The sequence below is a fragment of the Camelina sativa genome, chromosome 9 (assembly GCF_000633955.1).
Source record: "Camelina sativa cultivar DH55 chromosome 9, Cs, whole genome shotgun sequence".
NCBI classification, from domain to species: Eukaryota; Viridiplantae; Streptophyta; class Magnoliopsida; order Brassicales; family Brassicaceae; genus Camelina; species Camelina sativa.
In genome coordinates, this window is record NC_025693.1 from 32,348,553 (window position 1) to 32,376,281 (window position 27,729).

At 36.2% G+C, this 27,729-nt stretch overlaps 9 protein-coding genes and 2 long non-coding RNA genes across 12 annotated transcripts; 2 read left to right on the forward strand and 9 right to left on the reverse strand.

Moving 5' to 3' along the window:
• Positions 3,809 to 5,549, reverse strand: LOC104713639 (FBD-associated F-box protein At1g60410-like). Of its 2 annotated transcripts, XM_010430806.2 has the most exons (4): positions 5,459 to 5,549; positions 4,472 to 5,379; positions 4,249 to 4,389; positions 3,809 to 4,144 (listed from the first exon to the last, which is right to left on the reverse strand). In XM_010430806.2, the coding sequence occupies exons 2-4, from the start codon at positions 5,360 to 5,362 to the stop codon at positions 3,965 to 3,967; spliced, it is 1,212 nt and encodes a 403-aa protein (XP_010429108.1). In that variant the 5' UTR covers positions 5,363 to 5,379; positions 5,459 to 5,549; the 3' UTR covers positions 3,809 to 3,964. The 2 variants fall into 2 exon arrangements, with proteins under 2 accessions (XP_010429108.1, XP_019085075.1); XM_019229530.1 differs by lacking the exon at positions 5,459 to 5,549 and having other exon boundaries at positions 4,472 to 5,448.
• On the reverse strand, positions 7,273 to 8,875 carry LOC104713640 (F-box protein At2g21930-like). The gene has a single exon (XM_010430807.2). It carries the CDS (start codon positions 8,758 to 8,760, stop codon positions 7,552 to 7,554), a length of 1,209 nt encoding a protein of 402 aa, XP_010429109.1. The 5' UTR covers positions 8,761 to 8,875; the 3' UTR covers positions 7,273 to 7,551.
• On the reverse strand, positions 11,171 to 12,950 carry LOC109126267 (putative F-box protein At5g44220). Its single transcript, XM_019229531.1, has one exon. The coding sequence runs from the start codon at positions 12,545 to 12,547 to the stop codon at positions 11,438 to 11,440; it is 1,110 nt and encodes a 369-aa protein (XP_019085076.1). The 5' UTR covers positions 12,548 to 12,950; the 3' UTR covers positions 11,171 to 11,437.
• Positions 14,437 to 14,991, reverse strand: LOC104715891 (F-box protein At2g21930-like). Its single transcript, XM_019230093.1, has 2 exons — positions 14,715 to 14,991; positions 14,437 to 14,627 (listed from the first exon to the last, which is right to left on the reverse strand). Exons 1-2 carry the CDS (start codon positions 14,989 to 14,991, stop codon positions 14,437 to 14,439), a joined length of 468 nt encoding a protein of 155 aa, XP_019085638.1.
• Positions 15,249 to 16,690, forward strand: LOC109126268. The gene is made up of 5 exons (XR_002033317.1): positions 15,249 to 15,675; positions 15,840 to 15,885; positions 16,230 to 16,276; positions 16,376 to 16,441; positions 16,535 to 16,690. It is a non-coding gene; the product is annotated as an uncharacterized LOC109126268 (long non-coding RNA).
• Positions 16,735 to 17,926, forward strand: LOC104713641. Its single transcript, XR_755673.2, has 4 exons — positions 16,735 to 17,104; positions 17,196 to 17,309; positions 17,423 to 17,551; positions 17,657 to 17,926. It is a non-coding gene; the product is annotated as an uncharacterized LOC104713641 (long non-coding RNA).
• On the reverse strand, positions 18,005 to 18,496 carry LOC104715892 (F-box protein At2g21930-like). Its single transcript, XM_010433259.1, has one exon. It carries the CDS (start codon positions 18,494 to 18,496, stop codon positions 18,005 to 18,007), a length of 492 nt encoding a protein of 163 aa, XP_010431561.1.
• Positions 19,984 to 21,281, reverse strand: LOC104715893 (F-box protein At2g21930-like). Its single transcript, XM_019230094.1, has 2 exons — positions 20,300 to 21,281; positions 19,984 to 20,228 (listed from the first exon to the last, which is right to left on the reverse strand). The coding sequence occupies exons 1-2, from the start codon at positions 21,279 to 21,281 to the stop codon at positions 19,984 to 19,986; spliced, it is 1,227 nt and encodes a 408-aa protein (XP_019085639.1).
• Positions 22,231 to 23,514, reverse strand: LOC104715894 (F-box protein At2g21930-like). The gene is made up of 2 exons (XM_010433261.1): positions 22,533 to 23,514; positions 22,231 to 22,421 (listed from the first exon to the last, which is right to left on the reverse strand). The coding sequence occupies exons 1-2, from the start codon at positions 23,512 to 23,514 to the stop codon at positions 22,231 to 22,233; spliced, it is 1,173 nt and encodes a 390-aa protein (XP_010431563.1).
• On the reverse strand, positions 24,486 to 25,759 carry LOC104715895 (F-box protein At2g21930-like). Its single transcript, XM_010433262.1, has 2 exons — positions 24,778 to 25,759; positions 24,486 to 24,673 (listed from the first exon to the last, which is right to left on the reverse strand). Exons 1-2 carry the CDS (start codon positions 25,757 to 25,759, stop codon positions 24,486 to 24,488), a joined length of 1,170 nt encoding a protein of 389 aa, XP_010431564.1.
• On the reverse strand, positions 26,202 to 27,723 carry LOC104715896 (F-box protein At2g21930-like). The gene is made up of 2 exons (XM_010433263.2): positions 26,679 to 27,723; positions 26,202 to 26,556 (listed from the first exon to the last, which is right to left on the reverse strand). The coding sequence occupies exons 1-2, from the start codon at positions 27,688 to 27,690 to the stop codon at positions 26,360 to 26,362; spliced, it is 1,209 nt and encodes a 402-aa protein (XP_010431565.1). The 5' UTR covers positions 27,691 to 27,723; the 3' UTR covers positions 26,202 to 26,359.

Sequence of the window (27,729 nt, forward strand, 5' to 3'; positions counted from 1 at the left end):
CTGCTCAGACTTCAAATTAAAACTCATGAAAAGAGTCTCCTTGAGATTAATGTCAGCATAATCATAAGCTTGATAATACAAAACACCACTGATACAAATCTGGCCACAGATAGGAAAAGGAGCGAGGGTAGTATTTTCTTCAATCGTCCTCAACGAATGGTCATCTCATGGGATCGTACACCACAAGTTGGGAAGCAGAAGAAGTTCCATAGCAAATAAAACTGTGAACAAAGGATAATTTGAATGTGTATTTGTACGCAGGATGCGTCATATGGTAAGTAGCAACAGAGGTCTGAAGCCGCGACGAGAATAGGAAATAATTTTCTTTGTCACCCCTGAAGGTGAAGAAGAGACGATCCGGTTTCAGCTCGGTGAGGAACAATTTCATGAACTCTCTGCTGCGGTTAATGGATGTCCATAGCTTCGATACGGAGAGAAACCTCGTTAGGGTTTTGGACTGGTAAGCGTTTGAGAATCTCCATTATTTAGATCAATGGGAAGCAGATCAGAGTTATTGCTCCGGTCATATTGATTCCACGATTGAATCGCTGGTTTCGACTCTATCATCGGTGTTTTAGATTCCATGGCGGCGGCTAGAAGATCGAGTATTGTTATTGAGAAGTGATAGAAGAGAAAAACGTTATATCATTCGAAGTGTCAACTTCGACTTTGGTTATATCGGTTAATCCGGTTTCGGTTTCTCGATTTTTTTGGTTATTCGGTTTAGTATTGTTGGGGAACTGGGCTTTGTCTTAAAAAACACAAAAGTCCGTTAACAAAACCGATAATGAAAAAAGATAAAAAATAAAAAACAGCTTCACTACAATGGTTGCTTAAAAGTTAAAACTGAAGAAGTTAAAAATATTAAATTGAATAATATTCAACTCATTTATCTCCAAAAAAGTGAATGAACAAGTTAAACATTCTGATGTATAGTTAGTTTATTTTTTCAAAATTTTAAGTTAAATGAATTGAATAGTACTTTTTTTTTCAACTTCTTCAGCTTTTTCAATTCAAATGGTGAAAATTGGTTGAATAATTTTTTCCAGTCCGTACAACCATTTGTAGCATTTGTCTTTTGTCTGGCTATTCCATCAATGAACGATGAATCGACAAAGACATAGGCGGAAAGATTCAAAAAACACCGGCAACAAGGTTTAAAAAGCAGAGCTCGAGGTATGATGATGATGATGACGACTACGACGACTTATACTACTTATACTACTTGCCACAACTCAATTGCTTGGGCTCTAGACTTAACAACTACTAGTCATGTAGATTTCTAAGATCAAATCCGATCCTCCGCGACTTAGAATCAAATGCAAACACAACAAAAGAACAAATTAAGAGAAAAGGAGAACAAACACACACGATTTAACGAGTTCACATCCAAAACCAGAAACGTTGCGTCTCGCCGGAGTAAAATCTCCGGTACTCCACTAGAACTGAGATGATTCAAAAGTTTACAAAGTTCTCAATCTCACTTTCTCTGAGTATCTGACACAAATAACTACACTTCCCACAACAAAACAGCTTATGGTTTGTGACTATTACAACTTTTCCTCACACTATTTCTTTTAGGATAATAATAGAGAACATAAAAGGGTAGTTCACAAAAGTAAATAGGTGCCAAAATAAACTCACCCGCATCGGTGGCGCTAACAAAACGATGAAAATTAAGTGAGCACTGAGCTAAACTTGTCCATGAACTAGGCAAAAAATGATCTTCTTAATCCATTCATGATCCACAACATCCTCTAGAACCCACAAAACCATACTACCATCATCTGATATATCCTTGGACACACAGTGTCGTGCACAGACTAGTTGGGGCTTAAGGCAAAATTTAAATTGCATGTTTTTTCAAACATAATTTTAAATAAAATAAATATAAAAATCATTTTGAAACATATAAATTATTGAAAACAAAACAATAATCTGAAAAAAAAAAAACTAAAGCATAGTTGTTCTTCCTTATATTTCAGTAAACTTTTTCACCAAATTCTCACAATCTAGGTTCCTAATTAGTACTTTTTTATGTATATGATAGCAAACACATGATTGTGATTTCACAAACACAAAAAAATATATGAAAGAATGGAGGATATTTTGGGGGCTTGCGGCAAATGCATTTCTTTTGTTGACCATAGGCACGGCTCTGCTTGAACACCATGAGATTAGTATTACTTGGGTTTTGATCAAATCAATCCCGAGTTCCCGTACCTTCTCAAGCGCTTCTATTCGTTTCTTTTTAAAAAACATGTCGCCGTTTATGAATGATGTGATCGAGGAAATAGTGTATATATTTTGTAGCCTTTATTTTTTAGGAAATAGTGTATATATTTTGTAGCCTTTATTTTTTCTCTCCACAATGGGAAACCACAACGACGAAGTATGCGTTTACAAATGGTGTTAAGTTTGCTGTTTCTAAAAGCGCTTCTTACCCAAGATGCTATGTCTTCAAACAAGGGAGGAGGAGAGAGATCATTGTGAGTACAGGTCAAGAGACAGATGAGTTTTGGACTGGGCTAAAGCACATAAAAGACAATCACTCCACAACTCAAAAGACGGAGTCGAACTAGGAAATCGTTGTTGGCATCACACTGTCTTGAAACCAAGGAACATAATGCATGTTAGCATTTATAAAAGCTTCAGTTATTGTCACTTCTCAGTAAGCATCTTGCCTAGTTGTTAGAGGTGTCAAATCCGTTTATGAAATATAGAAACACAACATTGCTTGGGTTTTAACCACTATGTTACCTTTTGCGGCTTGCCTCAGGTCTAATTATACATTCTCTTCAAATATCATAAAATAAGTTACCGGATTGGATATAAGGGGATGGTTACAGTTGTCTAATCAGGACATATTAATATATAGAACCGGCAATTTTGTAGATTACAAGTAATAGATTACAACAATTTGATGATAAATCAGTGAATTTAAGCTCATGAACGTCGTTTAACCGTGATGAATGCTCTCAATGTCGGAAGGATAACAAAAATAAGAAGGTTTCTCATGTCTTTAAATTGAGAATTTTAACGAAGTCTTTTTTTTGCCTCCTGAGTCCACTCTATCTATCAAATTCCATGCTGAGTTTGTTTGCTCGTTAAGTAAGTTTAAGTTAAAATGAATCCATTTGCTGGCTTTCTTTATGTTACATATTCCCTTATATTCTACAAGTAGTTCTGAGTATTGTACATTGATCTCCTCTTAATTATCTACTTTACACTTGGGCAAAGGTTCTGCTTTGTCAATGCGTTTCTAATTTTGTCGAGATTCTATGATTAGTTTTACCCAATTTGGATGAACTTTTGGCATGTTGGCGTATGTCTTGATAAGAGTTGGATTCACATTAAAGTTTAAACATATATACGAGGTGACTTAAAGTAATTGGATCTTATAACTAGATTACATTAAGTCATTAAGTTTAATCTCTTCGGTTTTTCGAAAGCAGTCAAGTTTCAAATGCTTAAACTCTAGATTGGGCAAAACCATTTGGTTATGGTTTTCTACTTTTCTTGTGAGCAAATATGGTATTCATCAACTTTAAAAAAAAACTTTAGTCTCTTTTATTAATTTATTTCTAACATAGCATGTGAAATTTGCAAAATTATAGCAACAAACGTTCAAAGAAACTACTTAGTATCTCCAACCGTAACAACATGGATGAGAAGAAAAAATAAACTCTCAAAGTCACATAAATGAGTATCGAGCAAGCTAAGAAGAAAGGAACAATATCACAAGGCATAGAGAATTAGGTTTCAAACTCACATAATTAAACACGAAAGTATTATAAAAACTAGGAAACATAAAACCAAAATATCTGAAAAGTATTACAATAACTGTTGGTAAGGTAAACTGAATTTATGTGAGTCAACAACAATATAATGTAAGCATAACAACAACATTACACAATATATCTCCTCTCCTTGATATATATCCTTTTGCTTCTCTTGATGATTGTTACGGCAAATTTAAAAATATTGTCCTCAAGGCTTTACAGTTGTTCTTAAAATATGATACTAGCATCATTCTACTTACTGTTTGTGGTGTCTCGAGCTGAAGAGAGTGGAGCGAGGATAAGACACACTGAGGCACTGGTGATAGTTCAATCTCCTCTCTCTCTGGAATGTGGTCAAGTTCCTATTAATATAAACAAATCATATATATATGAAAAGATTTATTGGTATATATATGAAGCAAGCTCAATGTAATTACATGAACAAAGGCAAATTAATGAAACGCACCAGAATCAGCGAACGTAGATTCTTGCAGCATCCCAAAAAGGCTGGTAGGTATTCCCATGAAGACTCCACTAGTGAAGCATCCAATCGAGTCAAATTGAGAAACTTAGGCAACTTTCCCACCTGGGAGTACTCATGGATGGCCTGTGTATAGAATAGTAAATATGTCAGATATGAAATTGAATAATTAAACTCTTATTAAAACTAATTTCTTATGTGTGCGTACCTCTAGGGTTCCAGCTGAGATGGTCACCTCGTGAAATTTGGATATCCCAAAGAGGAATTTACGGATCTTCTTTACCTCCAACGGATCATCAAGGTCGATGTGGTCAAACATAACATCGACGTCTACCTTTGCGTAGGGGCCAATGTTACGTATGACAAAGCGTTCAGGCCGGTAATCACTGACACTCATGTACTCGAGACTCGGAGCATCGATTACAACATCGGGATCTTGTTCTTCCTCGGGATTACGCTGAGACTTTAGTGTGAAGCTTTTCAGTGATTGAGAACGAACACATAAAACTTCCATGTAGTCCTCAGGATATGTAATCACTGTTAACTCCTCGAGAACCGGACAGCTTGAGATGAGATTCTTCAGAACAGCATGGCCATCAAACTTGACCCCCTCTAAATACATAGTCTTGACAAGAGGTAACGAAACCAATTCTGATTGTGGATGATCAAAGACAACAGCGTAGAGAGCCAAATCCACCAGTGTCGAGCATGAATAGAGCGAGAGAGGCATCCTAACCAAGGTATCTTCAACAGACACCATATTCATAATAGTTAGATGACTAACTCCACGCTCAACCACTTCATCTATCGTGGACACAAAACTCTCATGACAGTGCTCAATATCAACATCATAAACCAACTTGAACGAGTCTAAAGACAGGTCAGATTCCAAAAAACAATCTATAAAGCCCATCAAATCGAAGGTATCTTCGAAATCACCGTAACCCAAATCCAAAACAGGAACCTGTGACCAGAGATCTTTCCAACGCCTCGACAAGATACTAGTCCTAACCGATTCCTTGGTAGAGAGTTGAGAGAGGATCCGACATAACACATCGCATGGCAAATCACTTAACCTGTCTAGAGACGTTGTAGCCATGGCGTCTCCCACAAACCCTAAAATTTACACAAAGTAAAGTTGATTAGGGCAGAGATTAGGGCGAGAGAGAGCTAGGGTAAGGAAGAGAAGAAGAACCTTTTTCAATTCGGTGGCAGAGATCTTCTCGCTAGATTTCAGATCTCTGTGACAGTTTTCTTGACAACGTCGCAATTTCAAGACCACGACACGTCGTGAGTCGTGACCTTTCAAATTTCTTGACCTTTTTTGGTATTTTTAAATTAAAAAATGATTCATATTTTCCTCTTTAATACTTTCCACAAACTTATGCTACAAATTATTGACTTTTCTTTAAATTAAAATCTAGGCCATATATTTTCTAGTTATGTAACTATTATGGTCAAAAATAATTATAAAGTAGCTAAAATAAATACTAAGTAATTTAAAATATTAATTGGAGGATTATTTTCTCTTTAATTTCAATCTTTATTGACCTACAAATGATTGACTTGGTTTAACTCTTGGCCTTTATTTTTTTCAAGTTTTTCTAATCAATATGGTGAAAAAACTTACTCTTGAATTGGAAAAATTAGTCAAAAATAATAGCTTATGTACAAAAAAATATCTTCTTCACAAAGTACATTAGATTATGATTGAATTAGCATACATTTTTAACAATTAAGACTTAATTTTTGAATTTATTTTGGTTAAGAATTAACTAGATAACTAGAAAGCAAAATATAAGATCATTACAAGAATTACTTAAGCAAAAGTACAAAAAAATATTTAAAAAAAATGAGTAGGATTTAAAAGCAAAAGTTCTAAATTTATATACTAAGTTTTATCGTGTTTATACTTTGTAGAAAATCAGTTTGATATTTTTTTACTTGAAACGTTTGATTTCATATATTAACCTTATCTTTGTAATTAACTAAACATGAGAGTTTTTGTTTAGTTAATTGTAGTATATGTACTACGTAAGTGAAAGTTTAAACACAAAGAATGAGAACAAAAAATTATTTATAACAAAAGTTATAAACTTAGACCTCTTACTGTGTTTATACGTACTTTGTAAAAATATTTCTTATCTTCATCTTTTGAAATGTTAGTTTTCATATACATACCTTAAATATTTGTGAAAAATTGTGTTTAGTGAATTTTAGTCAACATAACTTTTGAATTTATTTTGGTTAAGAATTAACTAGATAACTAGAAAGCAAAATATAAGATAATTACAATAACTACCTAAGCAAAAGTACAAACCAAAAGAAAGAGAACAAGTTGGTTTTAAAAGCAAAAGTTCTAAATTTACATACTAAGCCTAATCGAAATTGTAATAACTTCTTATAATTGTGTAAAAGGTTGTCTCGAAATGTTTATCTATCTTGTAAACACTTTCTGATAAAAGGTTGTCTCGAAATGTTTATCTAGTTTTTGAAGTTGAGAATATTCCCAGTGTCTCTGCAATTGTTTCGCCACAAAAAATAAATCTGGTTCTGCTGGTGACTGAATTGGAGCAGGTGATGGCTTACACGCTCTGGCGGAGGATCACTATCCGATGGCTGTTTCTTGGTAAGAACCATTCACCCTGTGAGACAACATGAGAAACCGTAACCATAGAGGAAACTCCAGTGACTCTAGGGCCATTTGAACCTGGGATGTCTGGTAAAGGGCCCAAATTTGGTCCAATCATCATGCCAAAAAAGCGCAACAAGATCTGAACGGACTTGACAAGAGAGGTAGGGTCTAGCTAGAGCCTGCAGTTTGACCAAATCCAACTTCCTGACCCCTGAAAATGAGTGTCCCAGCAAAGTCTTCCACTGATAACCGTTTTTTTGAATCCAAGAAACATATCTCTTCTGTTCTGCAATAACATTCGGAACTCAGCAGATCATGCTTACAAAATTCAATGTCATATAATACTTCTTTCGCGATTTGGAAATCTGAGAGAGAGATCGAGAGAATCCACATGTAACCAAAATAAAATATACACATATCAGTCCACATATAACAAAAGGTGAAGAGGAAAGACATGCAACACCTCCAAAGACAAAGCCAATACTTTGATATATATACAAAATGCCACCAACAAGGACAAAAGATCATGACACCCTCCAAAGTAAATAGATAAAACTCAACTACAACCAAATTAAAGAACAAACATTTAAGTGGAGATGATGATCATGAAACCGGTAAGGCCATCTTCTTTTAGACTAACGAGCAAACACTCTTCAAAGAAACATGAGATTCTCAACTTGACCAGGAAAGATAGAGATTGTACAACGATTAGAATCTTTATCCCAAAGTGGAAGGTTGAGTTCTTTGATTCCTTCTATGTAGACTCTTCTCACACTGTTTTTCTTTGGATCATAATAGACAACATAAAAACGTTCTGCAGACAAAGATTTTTGTGCCAAAACAAACTCACCTACATCAGTGAGACAGAAGACTCTGAAAACCAACTCAGCTCCGGGGAGATCTACATCAAAAACCCTCTTCGACCATTCATGTGTCTTAGCATCCAGTAGAACCCATGACTCAATTCTAACAGTATGAGGTCTAGTACTAGGAGGCGAGTGTATGAGAGCAAGCTTTCCCTTGTAGCTTGTCAGCTTTGTAAAGATTGCAGTTTCTGGTATTTCTATAAGATGGAATTTTTCAGAGCTAACATCAAAACTCATAACTGCTTGATACATGCCGAGATAGCTCGGATCGATGTCAAGAAAAGCCCCATAGTACAAAACACCATCAATACTAATCTCATGAGAATCAGGAGAGTGAGGAGGGAAATCTTCAATCATCCTCCAAGAATTCCCATTTCTTCCCATTGTCAAAACACGAAGCTCCTGAGCTAAACCACGACGCCTACCAACAGGGTTTCCTTTGGTCATACAGAGAACTTTGTAATCACCACTGCTAGGATCATAACCCAAGTAATGGTACATATCGATCCTCAGAGAATCAATCTTGGGCAGAGTCATGTATCGTCTAATGCTGGGGTTGTACACATTGAGTTTACAAGGAGGTCCGTAACAAATCAAACCATGAACAGATGGAGCAACGGTTATGTAGGGTTGAGAATGACATTTCATATGGTAAACCGCTACAGAGGATGATGATGATGATGATTCACCTCGATTTTGTTGAGGAGGCTGGATCGCTGAGAAGAAGAAATGCTTACCGTGCGGCTTGCTCTCGAATGTGAACATGAGACTTTTGGGACGAGTCGAGGAGGACTTGTTCAAGTACGATTTCATGAAATCTCGGCTGCGAATGAGTGATGCATACTGCGTCGATACGCAGCGAAACCTCGCTAGGGTTTCAACAGTCGATGCTTTGAGTATCTCCGGGATGAGATCATGTGGAATCGGGTCTGTGGATCTCAGATCATCTGAGATCTTCTTCTTCTTCTTCTTCTTCTCTCTCTTCTGTGTTTCCATGGCCGAGACTACGTCGAATTTGACTCCCACTCTCACTGACTCCCCAAAAACCCCTAATTTTCTCTCCTGAATGAAGAAGACGGTTGCTTTTTAATTTTGGAATTAAAAAATAGAAATTTTCAATTACATTAAAACAGTTTGGATATCCCTATACCTATCCCTATCCCTATATAAGTAAAAGAGAAGTACAAAATCGATTATGAGTCCGGTTAAAATTAAAAAAAAAACCCGACATTAAACATTCAGATACTTGGAAATCGGATTATTTGTTGGGTATGGATATAAACCTAAAAATCGAAAACAGTAATTAATTTTAAAAACGAATTAGTTTTTAGAAAATAATAATTTACCAATTTTTTTTGGAATTTGTTTAAAGTTGTTACCATAAAAATCGAGCTATTAAATTCGAAATTGCATATACAATATAAACGTAATTAATTTGGTGATATAATTTGATATATTTAAGGAAAAGATAATTAAATTTTATATTACCAAATTATTATTTATTTCCGATTTTTATAATTTTCCTAAACAAAACTATGCTTATAATTTCGAATGACTACATATGGAAAAACACTTAATTTCAACAATAAATATAGAATATTACACATATATTCTAATTTAATTCGTTTATTAATTATAGCAAATGATTATATATATGGCTTGCTCACAAAGATATTGTGTATGACTTCTATATATATCATCTTATTAGCAAACTAAATATCACACGTCATTATTTCTTCTGAGAACTTTTGTATAAAACAACTTATTATCAAACTAAACAAAACCGTTTTTGTTTATTTTTTGTTATAAGAACATTCATATTTTATGTCGTTTGTTTGTTAGTATACTAATCATGCATGTAATCTTTTGACCAAAAAAAAAAACTAATCATGTAATCTATTGTGCAGCTTATTCTAAACAAATTATGCTTTAATTTTTTGCCCGATAATTTTTTTCATATGGTTAGTAGTATTCTCATACTTTTTTCTAACTATGTTAAGTTTAATATGATAACAAATATTTAAGATGAATCTTTTTGTCTTCTTATCAATGTTACAATTTTCTCTTGGTAAGATGCATGAGATTCATCATCATGTTTATATGTTCTTAGAAATGGATAAAATATTAAATATTTTCTGTTTTGCACTTTATAACTTTGTGCCCACCATTTTATTACTTATCTAAATCTTATAATTTTGATTAAAAGAAAAATATACGTAGAGTTTTTTTGGCAAACATGAACTCCAGCTGACATGGATTTGTTTGACTCAACATCAACATACAAGACACAGGACCAAGACAAGATAATCAATACGTAAAAATGGAACATGTATCAAAACGTTTGGCAAGCATGAATTCCAATCGATGTTATACTTTTCTATAATATATGTAAATATATGTAATAACAGTAAATTATTAAAAAATGATCTGATTTTTTTTTTTTGGATTTACAATATCTATAATATCCTAAAAATTTACTTCTCAATAACATATTAAAAAAAAATCTAATATATATATTTAGAATATATGATTTTTATAAAAATGCCATGTTGGTTTCCAAAACTCAAAATTATATGGTAGAGCCGGTTAGGAGTGATATTTATATAAATGCAATCCTTTTAACACTGTGAGTGTGTATTTCTTACAAATATATATTTTTACAAACATAATATTTTACGGGTTGTAAGTACATTGTGATTGTGTATTTTTGTTACAAATACACTTTTACAAATTGGTTCATTAAATATATACAGTAAATGCATACTATAGTTATATATTTTTATATAAATACAATCTTTTATGGGTTGGTCCGTCAAAACATATGTTATAAAATTTTTTACAAATACAATATTTGACAGTATTTTACGTATATTCTAATTTCTACAAATCATATTTATATAGATGAATATTCCCCCTCGTTGTAGCGCGGGTCCGATTCTAGTGTATAAGTAAACGTCGTGCCGTGCCGTTTTTAATTTAAAACAAAGGACGTTTTGACGGTTCTTCTTTATGCTTCTAAGTTTTGTGACCCAATGTCTAAGTGAGAAACATTACTTGTAAAATCATTAAATTGTGTGACAAGGCAATCATCTTGTGGACTACTTTGATTCTTACAGAAACACAAGACTCAACTTGACTAGAGAAGAGATGATAAAAGAAAACCAGCCTTTCGTTTCTTGCAAAACACCAAAATGACAATCTCGAGTTGCCAAATCCAATCTAAAACTGAGAGCCTGACTTTAACTAGCAGCCTTATCACTAATATGTCTGGAATGTAAATCCAACTGAACCTATATATCAAAACCAAGATAGATTCGCTTTTTACTTGAAAACTAAATCAATCTCTTCCTAAGATTTACATATTGACATCTTATCAGCTCAGCTGGAGTCAGTTTCAGAAAGCAACTCAATATAAACCACGGAGGTGAAGCGCTTATGCTTAAAGGACAAAATGTGATCTACATTACAAATTCAGAAAGAAAAACTACAGTAGCAACAAAAGATGAAACATCCATGATTAACAAGTTAGACATGGAACATGAGACCTCCCAAGTAACTACAACACGGAAGTACAAAAGATGGGTTATTAGGTCACATTTCAACAGAGATCACCGTGAGTTGCAAAAAAACTAACTGACATTGAAGGTGTCGACAATCCCATCAGCTTGCGGTCTTACATAAACATAAGACTCTCAACCTCAGTAGAGAAGAGATGGAACAGAAAACAATATTTTCCTTTATTGCCACCTAATAGCTTACGCCTATGTCCTTGGAATCCTTCTACCACGACTTTTCTCACAGTGTTTTTTTTCGGATCATAATAGAGAACATAATAGGGTGAAATAAGCAAAGGCATCGGTGCCAAAATAAACTCACCCGCATCAGTGACGTTAACGAAACGATGAAGATCAAGTGGGCAATGAGCTAAATGACTTGTCCATGAACTAGGTAAAACAAAAACCTTCTTAGACCATTCATGTTTCAGTGAATCCTCTAGAACCCACAAAACCATACTACCATTAGCAGAAATTTCAGTTGACAAGATAGCTAGCTTCCCTTGGTACCTTGTCATAGTTGATAAACAGCCAAGCACGCCATCCGCATCACCAGGTGCTTTAAAAAGATCAAATTTTTCAGACCTAACATCAAAACTCATGACTGAAGCCTCCTTCGAATCTGTGGTAGCTTCATAATATAAAACACCATTGATGCATATGTGGCTAAAGATAGGAAAGTGATCATAAGGATCTTCAATGACCTTCCACGAATTATTCCCATTTCCCAATGTCAAAACCTGTAAAACGTGCTCTACGTCTACAGGCTTCGTCTCCTGTAATATAAGCCTTGGTACTGTCAAACACAAGACTTTGTAAACACAACCAATGGGATCATAGCACAAGAAGTGTTTCATGACCAAGCTTTGGGGATCTAATTCAGGCAATGTGATGGATCTTCTAGTGGTGGGATTATAAACCACAAGTGCAGAAGCAGAAGCAGTTCCGTAGCAAAACAAACCGTGAACAGAGGACGAATTGATTGAGTATTCACAAGCAGGATGCGTGAAAAGGTAAGAGGCTTCGCCTGGATTTTGGGATTGAAGCCATGAGAAAGTGAAACAATCATCTTCACGTAAGAAGGTGAAGAAGAGACGACCTGGTCGAGAAGAAGACTCCGTGAGGAACAATTTCATGAACACTCTCCCGCGGATGATGGATGTCCATAGCTTCGATACGGAGAGGAACCTCGCTAGGGTTTTTACAGGTAAGCGTTTGAGAATCTCCATCAACAGATCAATCGGAAGCAGATCTGAGTAGGTGGTGGTGGTGCTCCAGTCATATGACACCTTCTTCCTCTGTCTTCTTCTAACCCTAGGCGATGTTGATTCCACGATTGAGTCGCTGGTTTCGATGATTCCATGGCGGCGGCGACTAGAAGATCGAGTATTGTAGTGAAATGTTCTAACAATGTTGTCATTTGCATTTGCAAGCTTAGCTCTCTCTTTTCATGGCGGAGTGGGGAAACAAAAATGTCACTGAGTACGTTGCACGGAAGCGTTCGGAAGCGCGTGGAATCGCAATTCCTAATATTGACGATCAGTAGTGGGAGCGTGAGATTCTTAGTTGGAAGGGTGATGATGTTCTGTCGGAATCGTGGGTTTTCAAGTCTGTTTTCAGTTTCCGGCGAGATCTAAAACGAAGAAGACAATTACGTTTGTTTTCTTTTTATTATTACTTTTTCGTTTTTGTTTTGTCTTGGCCCAATTAGAGCCCAACTGTTTGAGTTTTAAAAAGAAGAAGAGCCCAACTGTTTTTCTTCTTATTTTTCCATCGTATTGACGAAATAAAACGAAATTAATCAAAATTCTAACGATTAAGCTTCTGCATCATGCACACAAAGACAAAAGGCATTGAAAGACACTTATCATATCTCAATCTCATGTTTCTACAACAAAAAGCTGCTTACGGTTCATGTTTCTCAACATCCACTAGAACCAATATCATTAATTATTCTACAAGTACATAGAATTACACTAATGTACGTACAGTTATCATATCTCATGATAATTTACACTAATTTTTGCTTGATTTTCCAACCAGAATTCAATGTTTAAGAATGACCATATTTAAACTTTTATACTAATGTTTTAATAAATCCTAAAATCTATATAGATATTTACTGCTATATTGAAAATAATGTGAATTGTACACTATCTCGACCCGAAATACATTAGTCAAATTTTCCTGAATTTAGAATTAATTTAGTCTTTTATTTCGTCCTTTATTACGTACATTTTAGGGTTAATTAATACCTTTGATTAGCTTATATTTAATGAAGACTTGTTCAGTTGTTTTTTTTTTTTCCAAGACTTGTTCAGTTGTTTGTGAGGTATGAATGTGTTGTAAGTCCTCTCATTCTCGTCCAATGAACAAAACCCTCATTTGTCTCTTTCTCCCGTTTTTTTTTGTGCGTGCCAAAGCTCTCCTCATTTTTTCGACCAACTAAACCTCTCTCTCTCTCTCTCTACCTTCTCCTTGCCCCCTCATCTCTCTAGAACCATGAACCACCACCGTAACCCTCCTCCTTTCTTTCTCTTTTTTCCGATATTCTTTTTCGTCTCTTCACCAATTCGAGTTCGAGTCATTCTAGTCTTGAAAAAAATCATGTGTGTCTTCTGAACCCATATATATAGAACCAAATCGATCACCAATATGGAACTTCCAATAGCATCCCTAAATGATCTTTTACCAAGTCCGATCTGCCCTTTAAATGTTTCTTACAAAATCTAACAGTATTATTCATCTCTCTACGAACAAAGTGAAGCTCCTTATTTTTAGCTCATAGTTAGTTTTCTAATTAAATGTATCTTTCCAAATTTCTCTATCAAATTGAATAAGAAAATTAGTAGATTGCGGGAATCATGAAAAATAAAACTACATGAGGCCTTCAAATTAAATGAGAATATGCGATGAGGGCAGCAATAAACAAGTACAATACATAGAGGCTACATGAACATTCAAAAGATGCAACACAAAGCAAAACCAGAGACAATGCCGAGAGTATGAATACATAAACAAAGTTTCGCCAAAAAAAAAAAAGACAAAAGATCATGAAATCTCCCAAGTAATTACAACTTAAGAACAAACATTTCGATGGAGATAAGAGCGAGCAAACTTAGAGAAACATGGGATTATCAATCTGACCAGGGAAGATAGATTGTGTGATGCACAATGGTGCCCCATCCAGTTCTGAGCATATTCCTTCTATGACGACTCTTCTCACAGCATTTTTCTTGATATCAAAGTAGACAACATAAAATGGTTTTTTAGTACCACAAACCAGTCTGGGTGCCAAAACAAATTCACCTGCATCAATGGGAGAATGGGGGGAAAAGTTAAGCCAAGACATATATTGTAGCCAAAACAATAATGTTTCAAGGGCCAAAAGCTTACCTCCATCAGTAAAACCAAAGGCACTACAGTCATCATAATTATGGCCAAGTAATGGAGGTGGAACGTACAAGTGTTTTGACCATTCATGTTTCACAGCATCCTCTAGAACCCACAATTTGATGCCATAATCATGATGCGTTCCAGAGTAAAAGAATGCAAGCCTTCCCTCGTAGGTTGTCAGCCTTTTACGCATGACAATGTTTGGTGGTAACTCTGGTAGTTTTATGTGATCAAATTTTTCTGACGTAACATCAAAACTCATGATGCCATCAATCATCTCGTCAGTGTTGAGATGAACTATATAATACAAAACACCATTGTGACATAGAGCAGGAGAATAAGGAGAACGAAGTAAGTGGGGAGGAAAATCTTCAATCTTCCTCCAAGATTTATCCTTTCCCACTGTAAAAACCCGAAAGTATCCTGCTTTCTGTTGGAAATAGATCTGGAAGCTGCCCCTTTTAACAGTTTTACTTCTCACTTCCTTAAAAGTGTTCTTACAGCCACACAAAACATATTTATACTACACTTACTTTAACCTACTTATCCTCCTCCATCAACCTAAAAACGAGACCCATAATACATTGGGGCCTTAATTAAGTTTATGGCCCAATGGCCTTCTTACTTGTCTACTTATTACAAAACACAGAGTTTAACTTATTTCTCTGTCTCGACTCTTCTTCTTCTTCTCTTCTTTTTCTACGACTCCATCGCCTTCTCTTCTTCACCAGCTTCTACATCTTCTGAATCTCTCTGTTCCTAATCACCTCAGCCTCTTCTTCCTTCACTGTCTCTTGTTCCTTATTGAGCAAAGGATCAACTTCCAACACTCCCTCTTGATCCTTTTGCTCAATCCCCAAAATCTGACCTAAGAAGTTGATTCCCTTTGTTTCTGAAACTTCTTTGATTTGGTTCTTAATACTTGGTCCTATGCCTCTCAGAATATCAGCATAGCTCAATGGTAGGTTCTCTTGCTCCCTCACTGTCTTTATCTTTCCAATCTCATCAGATTTGATATGGCTCTTCATTTTTCCGGATCTGGCCATTGCCTTGATTTCTTTCACGCTCTCTTCAACCTTGACTAAACCTTGATTCTTGTTCTTGTTCTGCATGTACTCTCGCAAGTATTGCAAGTCACCGATCCTTTCTGCAACATCTACAAGACTCACGAGTAATTTAAATTGCTCCCTCATTGTTTCATTCTTTACCTTTGTAATCTTGATTGAGTTTGACCCAGTTTCTGATCTGCTTCTCTTCATGACCGATCCCTTGTACTTGTCATGAGTTTCTGTGATTTGAGACTTCTTCTTCTCTATGTTGGTCTCATTGCAAGCCGAATCATCAATCTCCATCTCATGTGACCTCTTCTTTTTTTCTCTCCCTCTTCTCCTTCTTTTTCATACCTCGAGTCTTCCTCTTGCTTTCCTTCTGATTTTCCCTTTGAATCCGATTCTTCTCCAGATTCTTTAGCTTTTTCTTCTCTCTTTTGAAGTGATTCAGTTCTCTCTCTTGCAGGTAGCTTTCAGCTGAGGCATATGTCGGACCTCTATCTCCCTCATCCGGTTCGATGCTATTCACTTTACTGCACACCAGCATTTTCTTTGTCTTCTTATGATCGTTACTCTTACAGTGTTTGACATCAACCGTCTTTTGAATTTCAGCTTCATGTTTTTCCTTGTGAGAAAAAAGAGTTTTGACATCGCTGCAGATAGTCTCCCTCACCTCAGGTTCTCTATCCTTTTTCAGTAAGGACTTTCCCAATTCTGCTTTTGTAACATCTCCAACCTCTCCCATAACCGCTTGTAAACTTTTGCTTGTAGTCTCCATACTTGGTGAGATGTTCTTCCTCTGGTTAGTATCTTCTTTAGACAATGGCTTGAGACTCTCAGCTAAGTTTTCGTCTGTTGATTTTTCTTCATCTTTCAGCATTGTGTTATGGTCCTCTGCTTTCAGGCTTATCCCCTTGGTTCTTTCAACTTTCTCNCAGTCTCTAGCATAGTGTCCCACCTTTCCACACACAAAGCAACTTCCTCTAGGTCTGAATTGCATGTTTTGTTGTGCGTTTGTTATCTTGTTTTTGTTGTAGTAGCATTCTTCCTCACTGTGATTGTTTTTCCTGCATATGCTACACCACTTTGACTGAGATGATTCTGACCTGAACGTGTCCTGCACATTTTGAACATTTTTGAATTTCTGAAACCTTGCTGCAAATGCACCTTCTGCATTTCCACCATTTCTGTCATCTAATCTCTTCTCTTGTCCTTGTAAGGCATTGACTACCTCAGCCACTGTTATAGTTGAAAGGTCTTTTGTCTGCTCTATAACACCCACATATGAGTCAAACCTCTCTTGCAAGGAGCACAATATCTTGGAGACAATCATGCTCTCAGGTAACACTTCTCCATGAGTTCTCATTTCATTTCCCAGCTCCACTACTTTCTTAGTGAAATCTACAATTGTCACTCTCTCATCTTGTTTCAGGTTGTAAAAGTTGGCCCTTAGTCTCTGCAGCATTATCATGGAACCTTTTGAGTCTCCTTGAAACCTCAGCTTCAACACTTCCCATGCTTCTCTTGACGTTTCAGTCACCGACAGGTAAGTGCTGAAAATTTCTTCAGTAACAGCACTAAACAGCAGTTGCAAGGCTGTTTGGTCTTTCATTTCAAGTTCCTCCCACTCTCCTAATTTCTTTCTCTCATCTTGTACAGGTGTAGCTAACTTAGATGATTCTGGAATTCCCTCAGTTACTATCTTCCACAACCCCTTAGACTTAAGGATTGCCTTCATCTTAATGACCCATAAGCTATAGTTATTCCCATCACACACTGGAACCACTAGTGAGTTCTGCATTTCTACTTAACTACTGGTTTTTGATTTTACCTTTTCTTTTCTTTCTGCTGTGTTCTAATGAACCAGCTTATGCCTTTGATTTCTTTGTGCAGATCTTCAAGCTTCAAGGCCACCAAGACCGTGTAGCTCTGATACCATGTTGGAAATAGATCTGGAAGCTGCCCCTTTTAACAGTTTTACTTCTTACTTCCTTAAAAGTGTTCTTACAGCCACACAAAACATATTTATACTACACTTACCTTAACCTACTTATCCTCCTCCATCAACCTAAAAACGAGACCCATAATACATTGGGGCCTTAATTAAGTTTATGGCCCAATGGCCTTCTTACTTGTCTACTTATTACAAAACACAGAGTTTAACTTATTTCTCTGTCTCGACTCTTCTTCTTCTTCTCTTCTTTTTCTACGACTCCATCGCCTTCTCTTCTTCACCAGCTTCTACATCTTCTGAATCTCTCTGTTCCTAATCACCTCAGCCTCTTCTTCCTTCACTGTCTCTTGTTCCTTATTGAGCAAAGGATCAACTTCCAACACTTTCACCCTACACAACACTTTGTAATCACCATAGATGGGATCATAACCCAAGTAACTGTAACACGGGAGACTCTCATAATCGACCTTAGGCAAAGTAGTGGACTTTCTAGTGCTAGGGTTATATATCTCAATCAAAGAAGGACTTCCATGGCATATCAAACCATGAACAGAAGCAGCATAAGTTGTGTGCGGTAGATGTTGGTAACTCAAATGGTAAGTTGCTGAAGAGGATGACGATGATTCACCTTGATTTTGAGGTTGACTGGCTGAGAAAAAGTATTGCTTTTCCCTCGCCAACGCCCAATGTTTATACTCCTTGAATGAGATTATGAGGCTTTTGGGACGAGTAGAAGACTTGATCAAGTACGATTTTATGAACTCTCGGCTGCGAATCATGGATGCATACTGCGTCGATACACAGCGAAACCTCGCTAGGGTTTCAACAGTCGATACTTTGAGTATCTCCTCGATGAATCGGCTCTGTGTTTCTCAGATCGTAGCAGATCTTCTTGTTCGCTTTTTGTTCTTGTTCTTGTCTTTCCATGGCGGTGATACCAACGAACGGTGTCGAGTGTTCTCGCTCCACAAACCTTATCTTCTAACCCAAGACCAAGAGAAGAAGAAAATCAAGTATAATATCTAATGGCTGGCGTTTTGCTTTTCTTTTAAAATTTGGTATTTAATTATCTGAAATACGTTAATTAAACCAATACAATACGCGGGATAAATAGATTCGGAAATATAGTAAAAACAGTAAAAACAAATATTTATAAAACATTGATTTATAGTTGAGACAAAATACCAAAAAGAAAAAAACCTAAATTTCCGTGGGGTTATTGGTTTAAGATTTGAATAGAGTTTTAAAGATTTTTAATGTTATGTAAAATCTGTTGTTATTAGATCAAGATTTTGTTAAATTCTGTTAAAATTTAGTGTTATTAGTTTGTGATTTGTAAAAAATCATTTAAAATCTTAACAAATCTGGGTTATTGGATTCAGACTTTTATAAAGTCATTAAAAGTTTTGTATTATTCAAATAAAACAAAAGAATCTAAGATTGTTAATGAGTTGAATTATTATGTTATTGATTCATGATTTTAGACAATTTCTTTACAAAATAAAGTCATGGAAAGTATCATAAAAATACAGGGATTGTTTGGAAGACTTCACAAGATTTTAGAAAACTAATCAACAAAACTCTTTAGCAATCTATAACAATCTTTCACTTATTCATTTTTAATAATTTTGTTGAACTCTTCAAAAATCTTCATAAATCTCAAACCAATACCACCCCTTCGTCTTTCTACAGTATTATTAGTTATGTACGTGTAACGTGTTTCTTTATTATAATTCTTTTGTTTTGACTTTTGACAGTTCCAAAATTTTCTTTTGTCTTTTTATCAAAGCTCACAATTTTCTAAAACGTATCTTTCCAAATCTTAATCTCTCTATCAAGTGGGAGATTTAAGAGATTGCGAATTATGAAAAGTAAAAATCACAAAATCAAAGAAGATGAGACAGTGATACACAAGTGTAATACAGAATGACTAAGCAACTATTAGTATAGATCGATATAGTTGTAATGTATATCTATCAATATCTTGTAACCATATATATACTCGTATCTATAGTTTAGATCTTTTAAGCTGTGTATAAATATGAACTCTCACATAAGATTAATAAAGTATCAATTCATAATCTCTCTACAGCAACTAAGCAAAACCGCGAGAAAACCGAGAGCATGAACACAAACGAATAGTCTTCAAACACAAACAAACTGTCTTAAAAAAAAATGACAAAAGACCATGAATCCTCCAAGTAATTAACACAACTGCAGCTGAAGAACACACATATCAATGGAGATATATAAGAGCCAGCACTGTTTAGAGAAACATGAGATTATTAGCATGACCAGGGATGACCGAGATTATGCGATGATTTGGATCTTTATTCCAAAGTGGATCCTCCCTTCCTGTGATTCCTTCTATGACGACTCTTCTCACTCTATTTTTCTTTGGATCATAATAGAGAACATCAAATGGTCCTCTCTCCACAAATGCCGGTGCCAAAACAAACTCTCCTGCATCATTGGCACAATAGACATGAAAAAAGTAATAATAATAAATATCTATTGTATAGCAAAACATAAAATGGTGCATAAAGTCTCACCTTCACCAACAACAGAAAAGGGAATGAAACAATAGCAAGACGGCTGGCCATTTGTTATAGGAGAAGAAAAAGACTGCATCGACCATTCATGTGTTGCAGCATCCTCTAGAACCCACAACTCAATGCTATATATATGGTTATGACATTTAGAGAACACAAATGCAAGCTTCCCCTCGTAGCATGTCAGCTTTGGAAAAGATAAATGCTTTAGAGGTAACTCTGGTCCTTTGATAAGATCAAATTTTTCCGATCTAACATCAAAACTCATGAATGCTTCACTCTTACCATCTTCGTTGAGCAAAGCCCGATAATACAAAACACCATGGATACATATATCAGGAGACTCATGAAAATCAAGAAAGTGAAGAGGAAAATCTTCAATCATCCTCCATGATTTATCCTTCCCCAATGTCAGAAGCCGAAGCTCTTGAGCTAAACCATATCGCTTACCAACAGGGTCTCCTTTAGTCATACACAACACTTTGTAATCACCATCGATGGGATCATAACCCAAGAAATGATATATATCTATCCTCATGGACTCTATCTTAGGCAAAGTAATGGACCGTCTAGTGCTAGGATTGTACACCATGAGTTTACACGAAGGTCCGTAACAAATCAAGCCGTTAACAGAAGGTGCAAAAGTTTTGTACGGGTGAAAATGACATTTCATATGGTAAACAGCTAGGGCAGATGATACTAATTCACCTCGATCTTGGGGCTGAAGCGATGAGAAGAAAAAATGCTTCCCGGAACTCTTTCCTTCAAATGTGAAGATGAGACTTTGCGGACTATCCGAGGATTTCATCAAATATGTTTTCACGAAATCTCGGTTGCGAATGAAGGATGCATATTCTTTCGATACGCAAACGAACCTTGCTAGGCTTTTAACAGGCAATCCTTTGAATATCTCTTGAATGACATCAGCTGGAATTGATATCGTATGTGAGCTGCCTCCGGTTGTTTTCAGATCATCCAAGTTCTTTTTCTTTTCAGCTTCATGTGCTCCCATGGGAGAACGTACGGTGTCGATTGCTCTCAGTGGCAAAGGCTTATCTTCTGGTGGACACAGAAGATATGAAAAACGAAATCTCCCTCGATCGTTTTGGTCTTCTTTTGTAAAATTGACCATTCAAATCTATATTAATAATTAATTAATTTCATGACACTATAAAATTCAAATGAGATTACTTTTACATAATCCTTTTTTGGAATGTGAATCTTATTATTCAACAAAAATAAATATTTACATGGTAAGAAATATAAACTTGTATGGAAAAGGAAGTCTTAAAATGTAATAAAATCAAAAGAATAAAAATAATAGTTAATGGGGTACTTGCGTTTGACTACAACTCTGTAGATGATCGAACAATATCCAGTGTGACTGAGCATGTACTATTGTGTCGAACCTCAAAACCAATCCGGAGTATTCATCTCTCTACGAACAAAGTGAAGCTCCTTATTTTTTTTTTTGTCATCATTGAATCGACAAAGCCCGATTCATAGTCAAACCCTACTACGCGGGGTAACGCGACTTAGTAGAGTCGAACTCCGGTGGGATCGGTTGCAGAGGTGGTGCTGTAATCACTTGACTAAAGACACTTCCCAGTGAAACTTCTTATTTTTAGCTCATAGTTTTCTAATTAAATATATCTTTCCAAATTTCTCTATCAAATTAAATAAGAAAACTAGGAGATTGCGAATCATGAAAAAGAAAACTACATGAGGCCTCCATATTAAATGAGAATATGTGATGAGGGCAGCAATAAACAAGTTCAATACATAGAGTCTACATGAACATTCAAAAGATGCAACACAAAGCAAAACCAGAGACAATGCCGAGAGTATGAATACATAAACAAAGTTTCGCCAAAAAAAAAAAAAAGAGAAAAGATCATGAAATCTCCCAAGTAATTACAACTTAAGAACAAACATTTCGATGGAGATAAGAGCGAACAAACTTAGAGAAACATGGGATTATCAATCTGACCAGAGAAGATAGATTGTGTGATATACAATGTGTCCTCAGCCAGTTCTGTGCATATTCCTTCTATGACGACTCTTCTCACAGCATTTTTCTTGATATCAAAATAGACAACATAAAATGGTTTTTGATCACTATAAACCAGTAGGGGTGCAAAAACAAATTCACCTGCATCATTGGGAGAATGGGGGGGAAAGTTAAGCGAAGACATCTATTGTAGCCAAAAAAAATGTTTCAAGGGCCAAAANAAACAAAAATGTTTCAAGGACCAAAGCTTACCTCCATCAGTAAAACCAAAGGCAATACAATCATCAAAAGTGATGCCATCAAATGGAGGTGGAACGTACAAGTGTTTCGACCATTCATGTTTCACAGCATCCTCTAGAACCCACAATCTGATGCTATGATCACTATATCCATACGTTCCAGAGCTAAAGAATGCAAGCCTTCCCTCGTAGGATGTCAGCCTTTGACGCGAGAAACTGTTTGGTAACTCTGGTAGTTTTATGTGATCAAATTTTTCTAACGTAACATCAAAACTCATAATCGCATCAATCTTCTTATCAGTGTTGAGATGAACTATATAATACAAAACACCATTGTGACATATATCAGGAGAATAAGGAGAATGAAGAAAGTGGGGAGGAAAATCTTCAATCTTCCTCCAAGATTTATCCTTTCCTACAGTCAAAACACGAAAGTCTCCTGCTTTCACCATACACAACACTTTGTAATCACCATAGATGGGATCATAACCCAAGTAACTGTAACACGGGAAACTCTCATAATCGATCTTAGGCAAAGTAATGGATTTTCTAGTGCTAGGGTTATATATCTCAATCATAGAAGGACCTCCATGGCATATCAAACCATGAACAGAAGCAGCATAAGTTGTGTGCGGTAGATGTCGGGAACGCAAATGGTAAGTTGCTGAAGAGGATGACGATGATGATTCACCTTGATTTAGAGGTTGACTGGCTGAGAAGAAGAATTGCTTCCCCAACCCCAAAGGTTCAAACTCCTTGAATGAGATTATGAGGCTTTTGGGACGAGTAGAAGACTTGATCAAGTACAATTTTATGAACTCTCGGCTGCGAATCATGGATGCGTACTGCGTCGATACGCAGCGAAACCTCGCTAGGGTTTCAACAGTTGATGCTTTGAGTATCTCCTCGATGGCATCATGTGGAATCAGGTATGTGCTTCTCAGATCATCGGAGATCTTCTTGTTCGCTTCTTGTTCTTGTTCTTGTCTTTCCATGGCGGTGATACCAACGAACGGTGTTGAGTGGTCTCGCTCCACCAATCTTATCTTCTAAACCAAGAGAAGAAGAAAATGAAGTATAATATCTAATGGTCTTGCTTTCTTTTAAAATTTGGTATTTAATTATCTGAAATACGTTAATTAAACCAGTACAGAATTTGACTCGTACAACACGCGGGATAAAAAAAATTGGGAAATATAGTAAGACGGTAAAAAATATTTATAAAACATGGATTGACAATTGAGAAAAATAAAATACCAAAATGTTTCATTAATTATACTGTTATTAAATGCTTATATGCATGAACGATTATTGGACGAACTAAACCTCTCTCTAGAAGACTAGAACCACCACCGTAACCCTCCTCTTTTCAGTCTCTTTTTCAGATCTTCTCCTCCACCTCATCTTAAAGCGCCGTCTTTACTTCAAACAACCGTACCATAACGTTTTTGTCTCTTCACAAAATCGACTCATTTTAGTGAACCCATAGAACCAAACACCCCCATCTCGACATCCAATAGCATCCATAAATGATATTTTACCAAGTCTGATCTGCCCTTTAAATTTTTCTTACAAAATCTAACAGACTCGGTATGAACCTACCCTCTCTTTAATATTCCTCTCTCTACGAACAAAGCGAAGGCCCTTATTTTTAGCTCATAGTTTTCTAAATGTATCGTTCCAAATTTCTCTATCAAATATAAGAAAGACAATTTAGATGAAAAAGAAAACTACATGAGGCGGCCTACAAATTAAATGAGATGAGGGCAGCAAATCCACAAGTTCAATACATAGAGGCACATGAACATTCAAAAGATGCAACACTAAGCAAAACCAGAGACAATGTCGAGAGTATATATAAATACATAAACAAAGTTTCGTTAAGAAGAAAAAAAAAAAAAAAGAGAAAAGATCATGAAATCCAACTTAAGAACAAACATTTCAATGGAGATAAGAGGGAGCAAACTTAGAGAAACATGGGATTATCAATCTGACCAGGGAAGACAGATTGTGTGATATACAATGTCTCCTCATCCAGTTTTGTGAATATTCCTTCTATGACGACTCTTCTCACAGCATTGTTCTTGATATCAAAATAGACAACATAAAATGGTTCTTCACTACAAAACAGTATGGGTGCCAAAACAAATTCACCTGCATCATTGGGAGAATGGGGTCAAATAACAGCCATGCATGACATCTTTTGTAACCCAAAACATCAATGTTTCAAGTGCCATAAAAAAAAAAAAAAAGCTTACCTCCATCAGTAAAACAACAGGCAATAAAATCATCATAATTATGGCCATCTAATGGAGGTGGAGCGTATAAGTGCTTCGACCATTCATGTTTCACAGCATCCTCTAGAACCCACAGTCTGATGCTAGAATCACCATATATTCCATTGCAAAAGAATGCAAACCTTCCCTCGTAGGTTGTCAGAATTGGAAGCAAGACATTGTCTGGTAACTCTGGTAGCTTTATGAGATCAAATTTTTCGGACCTAACATCAAAACTCATAATCGCAGGAATCATATCATCAGGGTGGGGATGATTCTCATGGGTGCTGAGATGATGAACTCCATAATACAAAACACCATTGAGACATAGATCAGGAGAATATGGAGAACTATGAGTGTGGGGAGGAAAATCTTCAATCTTCCTCCAAGATTTATCCTTTCCCACAGTCAAAACACGAAAGTCTCCTGCTTTCACCATACACAACACTTTGTAATCACCATCGATGGGATCATAACCCAAGTAAATGTAATATGGGAAACTCTCATAATCGATCTTAGGCAAAGTAATGGATTTTTTATTGCTAGGGTTATATATCTCCATCTTAGAAGGAGGTCCATGGCAAATCAAACCATGAACTGAAGGAGAAGAAGTTGTGTGCAGTCGATATTGGCAACTCATATGGTAAGTTGCTGAAGAAGATGATTCACCTTGATTTTGAGGTTGACTGGCTGAGAAGACGAATTGATTCCCCAAACGTTCCATCTCCATGAATGTGAAGATGAGGTTTCTGAGAGGACGAGTAGACGACTTGACCAAGTACGATTTCATGAACTCTCGGCTGCGAATCATGGATGCATACTGCGTCGATACGCAGCGAAACCTCGCTAGGGTTTCAACAGTCGATGCTTTGAGTATCTCCTCGATGGCATCATCTGGAATTGGGTCTGTGCTTCTCAGATCATCGGAGATCTTCTTGTTCGCTTCTTGTTCTTGTCCCTCCATGGCGGTGATACCAACGAACGGTGTTGAGTGTTCTCGCTCCACCAATCTTATCTTCTAATTAACCAAGAGAAGAAGAAATCTATAAATGCCTCGCGTTTTGCTTTCTTTTAATTATTAGAAATACGTTAATTAAACCAGTACAATACGCGGGATAAATAAATTCGGAAATATAGTAAGAAGGTAAATAATAAATTTGGGATTTACAGTCGAGAAAAATACCAAAATTTTTCTATTCACAGTATGAGTTATATGTACGTGTTTCTTTATGACAGTTCCAAATTTAATATAAATATAGTTGTAATGTATATCTATCAATATTTTGTAACCAGATACTCGTATCTATAGTTTAGATCTTCTAAGCTGTGTATAAATATGAACTCTCTCATAAGATTAATAAAGTATAAATTCATAATCTCTCTTCAGCAACAACGCAAAACCATGAGAAAACCGAGAGTATGAACACAAACAAATAGTCTTCAAACACAAAAAAAACTGTCTCCAAAAAAAAAATGACAAAAGATCATGAATCCTCCAATTAATTAACACAACTGCAGCTGAAGAACAAACATATCAATGGAGATGTATAAGAGCCAGCACTCTTTAGAGAAACATGAGATTATTAGCATGACCAGGGATGACCGAGATTATGCGATGATATGGATCTTTGTTCCAAAGTGGCTCCTCCCTTCCTGTGATTCCTTCTATAACGACTCTTCTCACTCTATTTTTCTTTGGATCATAATAGAGAACATCAAATGGTCCTCTCTCCACAAATACCGGTGCCAAAACCAACTCTCCTGCGTCATTGGAACAATAGACATGGAAAAAAAAAATTAATAACAAATAAGTCTTGCCATCTATTGTATAGCAAAACATAAACTGGTGCATACAGTACTTTCAAGGACCAAAACAGTCTCACCTTTACCAACAACAAAAAAGGGATTGAAACTATTGCAAGACGTCTCGCCATTTATTATAGGAAAAGAATAAGACTGCATCGACCATTCATGTGTCGCAGCATCTTCTAGAACCCACAACTGAATGCTATATATAAAGATATGAAGTTTAGAGAACACCAATGCAAGCTTCCCCTCGTAGCATGTCAGCTTTGGAAAAGATAAATGGTATTCAAGTAGCTCTGGTCCTTTGATAAGATCAAATTTTTCCGATCTAACATCAAAACTCATGAATGCTTCACTCTTACCATCTTCGTTGAGCAAAGCCCGATAATACAAAACACCATGGATACATATATCAGGAGACTCATGAAAATCAAGAAAGTGAAGAGGAAAATCTTCAATCATCCTCCATGATTTATCCTTCCCCAATGTCAGGATCCGAAGCTCTTGAGCTAAACCAAAACGCATACCAACAGGGTCTCCTTTAGTCATACACAACACTTTGTAATCACCACTGATGGGATCATAACCCAAGAAATGATATATATCTATCCTCATGGAGTCAATATTAGGCAAAGTAATGGACCGTCTAGTGCTAGGATTGTATACCATGAGTCTCCATGGAGGTCCGTAACAAATCAAGCCGTTAACAGAAGGTGCAAAAGTTTTGTACGGTCGAAAATGGCATTTCATATGGTAAATAGCTAAGGAAGATGATACTGATTCACCTCGATCTTGGGGCTGAAGCGATGAGAAGAAAAAATGCTTCCCTGAACACTTTCCTTCAAATGTGAAGATGAGACTTTGCGGGCTATCCGAGGATTTCATCAAATATGTTTTCACGAAATCTCGGTTGCGAATGAAGGATGCATATTCTTTCGATACGCAGACGAACCTTGCTAGGCTTTTAACAGGCAATCCTTTGAATATCTCTGGAATGACATCAGCTGGAACTGATATCGCATGTGAGCTGCCTCCGGTTGTTCTCAGATCATCGGAGTTCTTTTCCTTTTTAGCTTCATGTGCTTCCATGGCAGAACGTACGGTGTCGATTGCTCTCAGTGGCAAAAG